This window comes from Opisthorchis viverrini (assembly GCF_000715545.1).
Source record: "Opisthorchis viverrini unplaced genomic scaffold opera_v5_7, whole genome shotgun sequence".
NCBI lineage: Eukaryota > Metazoa > Platyhelminthes > Trematoda > Opisthorchiida > Opisthorchiidae > Opisthorchis > Opisthorchis viverrini.
Window position 1 is genome coordinate 3233556 of NW_008751663.1, and position 8782 is coordinate 3242337.

Here is an 8782-nt window from a genome sequence, read left to right on the forward strand (position 1 = left end):
ATATATATATATATATATATATATATATATATGCGCTCACCTCACGCCTGAAGGCTGTATTTCTGTTCCGATACTGTTCAGAAGGCTTCGGATATGAGCAGTAGTATTGGCGGTCAGTTTCTCGAATAAAAGTACGGATGTATGCATTTGCTGAGGTTTTAGTTCGACTAAACCAAGAACATGAAAAATTTCGGTTTGATAAGGATGACTCATTCATTCACATCTACTGAGTGAAAAACGAGGCTTCTGTCTAACCACTTAGGCAAAGACGACTCAGAAGTATCAGAAACAGTATTCAGAAAAACACAAAAACGCGAACGGTGGGCCAGATAAAGCGACGACTCCCAATCGCAGGTGGATCGCCCTAAAGGCTAAAAGCGTAATGTGCCTTTTGACCGACAGAGAATAAGCGAACCGGCAAAAAGCATACCGAGCAAGAAAAAAGCTTGGTAGTATATGTACCTTACTTTGCAACATTGTTCAGCCAGTCAGCTTCAGATATCTAAAGCATTATGACATAGTGATCGTTTGTTAGCTCACTTATTTACAGTCTCATAACCGCAGAGAGGAATGCGCCAGCTGCAAAAAGGGGCGAACGAGGCCTCAAGAACTATTCATTTTGTGAGAAGAAACGTTGCATAATGGATTATATCTGTTGCGAACCACTTCCCTCAAACTTCAATAGAATTTTCCGCTGAAAAATGTTGTGTAACATCTTCAGTGGTTTAGTGCCTTACTGAGTCTCTTCTAACTCTCTCATCCTACCAATCCAGCTTCAAGGGCGTCATATTGCTCTGTGTGGAAACCAAATGTCGAATCGTGAGGCGGTGATATCCTCCGTTGTGATGAAACTTTTGAGCCTTCTGGTACAGAATTATGGATACGGACCTTCCACGATTTGTTTTCTCCTTCTAAAGTGATGGTGAATACGACTCACCCCTTCCGTATTGCCAGATACCAAAAATTTATCTGTTTAGGTTGCTCCGTTCACAAGAATAATTACTACGCCACTGGGTGCAGTAAACCCCAAATTAAACTCAATCTTTCAAGTGGACAAGGAAGCAATCTAACTTTCCCGTCAATCAACACTTCCTAGACAAAAAGATAGCAAGAGACTGAGCATCTCAAGGTAGAAAACAACCTGCAAAGAATTTAGGTCGTGAGACTAACACGATGAAAAAAGGCCAGAGAAGCTGAGCAGTTGCGCTAAACAAGACCCATGGTTTCGTAAGGAGATATCCAGAATGAAACTTTCGGATCATTTCCTTAGAGCAAACCACTTTCTTACGAGAAACCTAACCCTGAAGGATGTGACTTAGCAGTGAGCTACATAACCAGTTCGTAATGGAGGAAACTAGGGAGAGTTCCACATAAATTCCTTGTATTTTATCAGCGTCGCTGACAAAGGAAACCAAGAGTCGTGAGGCGGTGATATCTTCCGTTGTGATGAAATTTTTGAGCCTTCTGGTACAGAATTATGGATACGGACCTTCCATTCCAGCTGGGCGTCAGATCGCTCTGTGAGGAAACCAAATATCGAGTCGTGAGGCGGTGATATCTTCCGTTGTGATGAAATTTTTGAGCCTTCTGGTACAGAATTATGGATACGGACCTTCCACGATTTGTTTTCTCCTTCTAATTGTGATGGCGAATACGACTCACACCTTCCGTATTGCCAGATACCAAAAATTTATCTGTTTAGGTTGCTCCGTTCACAAGAATAATTACTACGCCACTGGGTGCAGTAAACCCCAAATTAAACTCAATCTTTCAAGTGGACAAGGAAGCAATCTAACTTTCCCGTCAATCAACACTTCCTAGACAAAAAGATAGCAAGAGACTGAGCATCTCAAGGTAGAAAACAACCTGCAAAGAATTTAGGTCGTGAGACTAACACGATGAAAAAAGGCCAGAGAAGCTGAGCAGTTGCGCTAAACAAGACCCATGGTTTCGTAAGGAGATATCCAGAATGAAACTTTCGGATCATTTCCTTAGAGCAAACCACTTTCTTACGAGAAACCTAACCCTGAAGGATGTGACTTAGCAGTGAGCTACATAACCAGTTCGTAATGGAGGAAACTAGGGAGAGTTCCACATAAATTCCTTGTATTTTATCAGCGTCGCTGACAAGGTGACAATCCAGACAGTAATACTTTCGTTCAATAAATATATTATTTTTATTGAGTATACGAAAATACTTTTTATGTCGCGTGGTTTGAAACTGATCTAGATGATCCGAAGCAATACAAAAGCGAAATAGGTGAAAAGCCATCGGGCTTTTCACGAATTAAGTTAAAAAGAATAATGTGTGATTCCCTGGGGTAAAAGAAAAGATAAAAGCAACAAAGTATCACCATTTATTCAGTTTTCTTTCTCGACCGTCCAAAATGGCCAGCTTTTTGGCTGCACTCCAGAACTGGAGGGCGTTGATCACGATTTTCAAACACGTCGGTGGTCCAGTTATCATAGCCAGAAGCGGGAACAAGTGGACACCAAAGGCAACTATAAGAAAGGCCGACAGCTTTCGTTTATTAGGAGAAAGTCAATTGAAAAGTGTATCGAATTATAGTCATCTCATCAGTATCTGCGTAAACATAACCCGCTCATATATTCGATGGTTTGCTCCCGTTTAGCTTTAAAAAATTGGTTCACGGAGAGAGAGTATAGCATTGACAAAGTGTTGTTTGACAGCACTCTGGTTGTCGTGTCGGTTCCCACAAATTATTCAGAAAAAAGTGTGTACTATGAGATAGGTTATTCATCAAAAGCGTCATATTCATGGCAGATTCTTACAGCGACTAACGGGTTTTCTTCTCTATGCCTGGCCATTTTGGAAAGCTTTCTACTCTTTTGTTGTTTGTGACAATTATGCAGTGTTTTCTGTAATGTAGAACCCTACTGAGTAGTTCCGGTTCGCCAGTCTGTGTGGACTAGATTCATTAGTGCTTCCAAATCACAGCATTCACTATGTTGCAGACGCGAGGAATCATGATGCAGATATCTGTCATGATGTTGGTTCATCGCAAGTGAGTTTCCACTGAGAATCCACGGTTGATGATGACAGAAAACCCATCGGCTAAGAACGCCACAGATCTTCGTCGTTCTCAGTCCCAGCAATGAATTCTTTTGCTCGTTGAAACAGCTCAAAACGTGTTACTGTTTAATTGACATTACATAACTACATCGTCTTGTCGAAGTTAGCAGCTGCGCGTGACGGCAACCACCGGGCTCACACGGGTTCGGCCTAGCACCTGGCACTCAATGAACAAAAGTTTACCTGGCATAAGTATGCCAAATTAGTAATGTTCAAAAGTCCAACCCAGGACTGCGAAACACTGTCCATAAGATTCTTTTTTTCTCAGAATGTTGAGTTCACAAAAATATCGGCTTTTGTAAACCCAATGCTAATATCAAGCAGAGACTTGGAGCCTTGGTACTATCCGGTTCTGATGAGTCATATTCTTCACGTAAGCTTCTTTTGCGGAAGAACTAACAATGAAAATTTGGAAGTAGGCATTCAGTGACGTAGCAAATAGCAATTTCGAGTTACGGACCTTCCACGATTTGTTTTCTCCTTCTAATTGTGATGGCGAATACGACTCACACCTTCCGTATTGCCAGATACCAAAAATTTATCTGTTTAGGTTGCTCCGTTCACAAGAATAATTACTACGCCACTGGGTGCAGTAAACCCCAAATTAAACTCAATCTTTCAAGTGGACAAGGAAGCAATCTAACTTTCCCGTCAATCAACACTTCCTAGACAAAAAGATAGCAAGAGACTGAGCATCTCAAGGTAGAAAACAACCTGCAAAGAATTTAGGTCGTGAGACTAACACGATGAAAAAAGGCCAGAGAAGCTGAGCAGTTGCGCTAAACAAGACCCATGGTTTCGTAAGGAGATATCCAGAATGAAACTTTCGGATCATTTCCTTAGAGCAAACCACTTTCTTACGAGAAACCTAACCCTGAAGGATGTGACTTAGCAGTGAGCCACATAACCAGTTCGTAATGGAGGAAACTAGGGAGAGTTTCACATAAATTCCTTGTATTTTATCAGCGTCGCTGACAAGGTGACAATCCAGACAGTAATACTTTCGTTCAATAAATATATTATTTTTATTGAGTATACGAAAATACTTTCTATGTCGCGTGGTTTGAAACTGATCTAGATGATCCGAAGCAATACAAAAGCGAAATAGGTGAAAAGCCATCGGGCTTTTCACGAATTAAGTTAAAAAGAATAATGTGTGATTCCCTGGGGTAAAAGAAAAGATAAAAGCAACAAAGTATCACCATTTATTCAGTTTTCTTTCTCGACAAAATGGCCACTTTTTGGCTGCACTCCAGAACTGGAGGGCGTTGATCACGATTTTCAAACACGTCGGTGGTCCAGTTATCATAGCCAGAAGCGGGAACAAGTGGACACCAAAGGCAACTATAAGAAAGGCCGACAGCTTTCGTTTATTAGGAGAAAGTCAATTGAAAAGTGTATCGAATTATAGTCATCTCATCAGTATCTGCGTAAATAGAACCCGCTCATATATTCGATGGTTTGCTCCCGTTTAGCTTTAAAAAATTGGTTCACGGAGAGAGAGTATAGCATTGACAAAGTGTTGTTTGACAGCACTCTGGTTGTCGTGTCGGTTCCCACAAATTATTCAGAAAAAAGTGTGTACTATGAGATAGGTTATTCATCAAAAGCGTCATATTCATGGCAGATTCTTACAGCGACTAACGGGTTTTCTTCTCTATGCCTGGCCATTTTGGAAAGCTTTCTACTCTTTTGTTGTTTGTGACAGTGTTTTCTGTAATGTAGAACCCTACTGAGTAGTTCCGGTTCGCCAGTCTGTGTGGACTAGATTCATTAGTGCTTCCAAATCACAGCATTCACTATGTTGCAGACGCGAGGAATCATGATGCAGATATCTGTCATGATGTTGGTTCATCACAAGTGAGTTTCCACTGAGAATCCGCGGTTGATGATGACAGAAAACCCACCGTCTGCAAGTGAGTTTCCACTGAGAATCCACGGTTGATGATGACAGAAAACCCACCGTCTAAGAACGCCACAGATCTTCGTCGTTCTCAGTCCCAGCAATGAATTCTTTTGCTCGTTGAAACAGCTCAAAACGTGTTACTGTTTAATTGACATTACATAACTACATCGTCTTGTCGAAGTTAGCAGCTGCGCGTGACGGCAACCACCGGGCTAACACGGGTTCGGCCTAGCATCTGGCACTCAGTGAACAAAAGTTTACCTGGCATAAGTATGCCAAATTAGTAATGTTCAAAAGTCCAACCCAGGACTGCGAAACACTGTCCATAAGATTCTTTTTTTCTCAGAATGTTGAGTTCACAAAAATATCGGCTTTTGTAAACCCAATGCTAATATCAAGCAGAGACTTGGAGCCTTGGTACTATCCGGTTCTGATGAGTCATATTCTTCACGTAAGCTTCTTTTGCGGAAGAACTAACAATGAAAATTTGAAAGTAAGCATTCAGTGACGTGGCAAATAGCAATCTCGAGTTAGTGTCATGTGTACAGATTGAAGTTGACGGTACACAGGAAATCGCTGAATTATTGTACTTTGTAAGGTCTTATAAAGCCATTAGTCCATTTCAAAAGTAACAGTTTTGAGTTCATAAAAATCCACAGTAAGCAGGATCTACAAAGCTACACACAGAATTTTGTTATTCGAACAGCAGTCGACATGAAGACAACTACACTCATTTGCAAATCTATTTAGTTTTCTCAGGAGAACCAACTGAATCTCTCGTTTATGCTATTCTCCCGTGAAAACCGAATCGATGTGCTAATGAGTGTAATTGTCGAAACCAGTTCAATTTGGTTTAAGCTCATGTCAAGCCAAGTGTTTGCGAGATCATACCTCTGACAATCATCAAAGCGTCAATAAAAAGCCAACAGTCGGACGCGTGTGATTAGCTTTGAACTTTGTGCCACTGCAGTCAATTAAGTGCCTTATAGGTGATACGCCCATTTGCAAACAAATCTGCTTTTTCGAGAGACTCGCCTGAAACTTAGCTGAATCTCTTGTTTATGAGGTTTTCAGGTTCCAGGTGAGCCTCTCGCAAAACCAGATTTGTTTGCAAATCAGCGTATTTCGCTACTTTCGTGCATTTTGGTTTCAAGTCGAACATAAGGTTGACGGAAACTCGAAGACTGCACCTACATGCTGAGCCTCAATTAAGGGAAACCGGTCGTGGGCTGTCGGAGAATTTTAAGCAACCATGTGAGTAGTTTCCCTTTTAAAAAGCTGTCGACATTGTTCATTGCGTATTGATCCTTGCAATCGATTCGTATTGGCGACGTTTGTTGTGGTAAAAGAGGGGCTGCTCTCTCTAAAGGACCGAATCATAGGGAAGGCAGAACCGAATATACCATATTATGCTTTAAACTACACTAAGGTCCCAAAATCCAAGTATAATTTAGAAGGTAATCTTGAGCACTGGGGAACCGACTTGTTTGCTCCTGTTGGTGTTCCTTTCCAAAACGAAATTACCGTACTAAATTTTCAGATTAATAAACATCCACAAGGGTCATTAGTTCTTATCATACATATGGTTAGGATGACGATTTAAGCAAACTAGAAAATAGGAATAGGAACTGAATGAGGGTAAAACTGGCTGAATAAGACCCGGTTTGCCCTGGCAGAGAACTCGTTCGAACCTCAGTACACAGAGAGTTAACCTTTCTATCACCATTACGTGCTATTTGTCGAATTTCGGTACGCTTTTTGGAAAGTGGTCAAATAATTTTGTTTGACTCAACTTCGACCAACCGGTATGTTAGCATCATTTTTGATGTCTTCACTGTCGGCTGATGTCACCAAAGTTAAAATTCGGCCATAATTCCGACAGCCAAGTGCTTACAGAATCAGTCTCTCGAGAAAGCGGGTAGCGACCTCACCACTATCAATCTTTCAGGGACAGGTCGTTGTAAATGGAGTCGACCACGCAGACACCCAGAAGCTCAGTCGATCGCAGCAGGAAAAATATATTTGAAAAACCACCGCTCTGCTACAAACCTCGGGGCAGAAATCAGTTTTGTTGAAATCCGTGGTGTACAACCCTTCCATCATCTTTTTGAGTGAATTTGCCTGTTTAGATGCGATAAAACTAGGAATAAGCGATACCATACGAGGATTTTCCACACCTGGTCAGTTTCGATTGTTTCCTTATTATCTTCGTACAGATAAAATGCAGGAACTTATTCAACAAATCACTTCCTGATAGGCTTAGCCATAGTTTGCGTCAAAAAGTTTTGCTTGTCTCACATGTACCTGTAAACAATGATCTTTCATGAAATGTTCAATGGTAATGCTTTGGGTTTTTTTACTAGTGGAAGCCTCGGGATTTCGGGTTGGAACGGTACAGATTGTAACAGGCGCGTCAAAAAGTTCTGCTTGTCTCACATGTATCCGTAAACAATGATCTTTCATGAAATAATCAGTGGTATTGCTTTGGGTTTTTCATACTAATGGAAGCCTCGGGATATCGGGTTGGAACGGTACAGATTGTAACAGGTCGCGATAAGGACGATGTGGAAGCCATCATTCACAAAGTAGTCGAGTATAGTAGCCATCTTCAAGGAGTAAATCTGAAAGGAGTACCACCTCAAGAACCGGATCAGCTTGGTCCGCGAGACTGTTCCTTGCACTACCGAATAATTTTAACCTTGCAGACCGAAGACAGAATGTTTCTGAGACAGGCACAAATCCGTGGGGTGTCCATTCCCGTGAAATAATGTTATTTTTCCTCATACAACAGAAATCTATCATTAAATTTATTGATTACCAGCCGGAAAAGAGAATGATCAAGCTGAAGTTCACGCCAGCTTACCTTTCGGCCCACAGGTGAAATGGCAAAGATAGAGCAGTATGAAAAACGTCTCGTTACTTGAACTTAGCACGGTCAGAAACATCTGTGGAATGGATGATTAGGTGGAACAAACCCATTTACCTTGTTTTTATAGTATAATCGTAGCAAGTATGGGCAAGTGGGATCAATGTCTTTGTGACTCCGACCTGCATCTGCCATGTAGCTGAAGAATTGGTTCGTGCGAATGTCCGGAGTGGCATCAACGTACCTGTGAACGTGAATCCAGTGACTTGAGATATCCAACAACATTATCATCATGAATACGAACATGTAATCCACATAGAAGGTACACAGACAAGAAAGAAGACACATATCTGCGCATCGGTCTGCCAACGTGTCAAGGATTGCGCCAAGTTTACTGCCTAATACGAAGGAAAGTAGGTGATCAGCAGGGACGACTGACTTTGATTGAAAAGACGGGCAATCGTACCATCAATGAGGTCCAGTGCTGCGGATAACAGATAACAGCTTGCTGCAATCCAGTGACGATTTGGCATAAACCAGCATGTTGCAATAAGCAGGCATATTCTGATATAACCTGACCATGAAAGAACGAGGTAATAGGGATTAAGCTGAGCACCGGCAGTATTGTGATAAGGAACACGCGAGCAGGTATCAGAAATTATCAAATTCGTAAACCCTTGTGGTCAGACTAAACACCGAGGGCAGAATAGGTTAGTTGAACAGATCCATCGATACATTCCACTCTGATTTTCTGTACATTTACCATACATTCGGTTTACTAAGGAATTTAGTGAAATCGTTCTAAGTTATGTTAGAGTAGAAAACCTACGAGATGGTCTCACAGTCTGTCCCGCCCGTAGTATTTATAAATGTAGCGACAAATTTTTCCCAGTAGATGTCTAAGAAGGCAGTATCG

At 41.4% G+C, this 8782-nt stretch overlaps 1 protein-coding gene across 1 annotated transcript; it reads right to left on the minus strand.

Annotated features, from left to right (window-relative positions):
- Positions 1-2359: 2359 nt before the first annotated feature.
- Positions 2360-8399, minus strand: T265_12624 (hypothetical protein; the record flags this gene model as incomplete). The annotated part of the gene is made up of 5 exons (XM_009164633.1): positions 2360-2502; positions 4333-4438; positions 7864-7945; positions 7984-8264; positions 8306-8399. Coding segments are annotated over 5 exons (705 nt in total), but the record flags the coding sequence as incomplete, so codon positions are not given.
- Between the last annotated feature and the right edge of the window lie 383 nt (positions 8400-8782).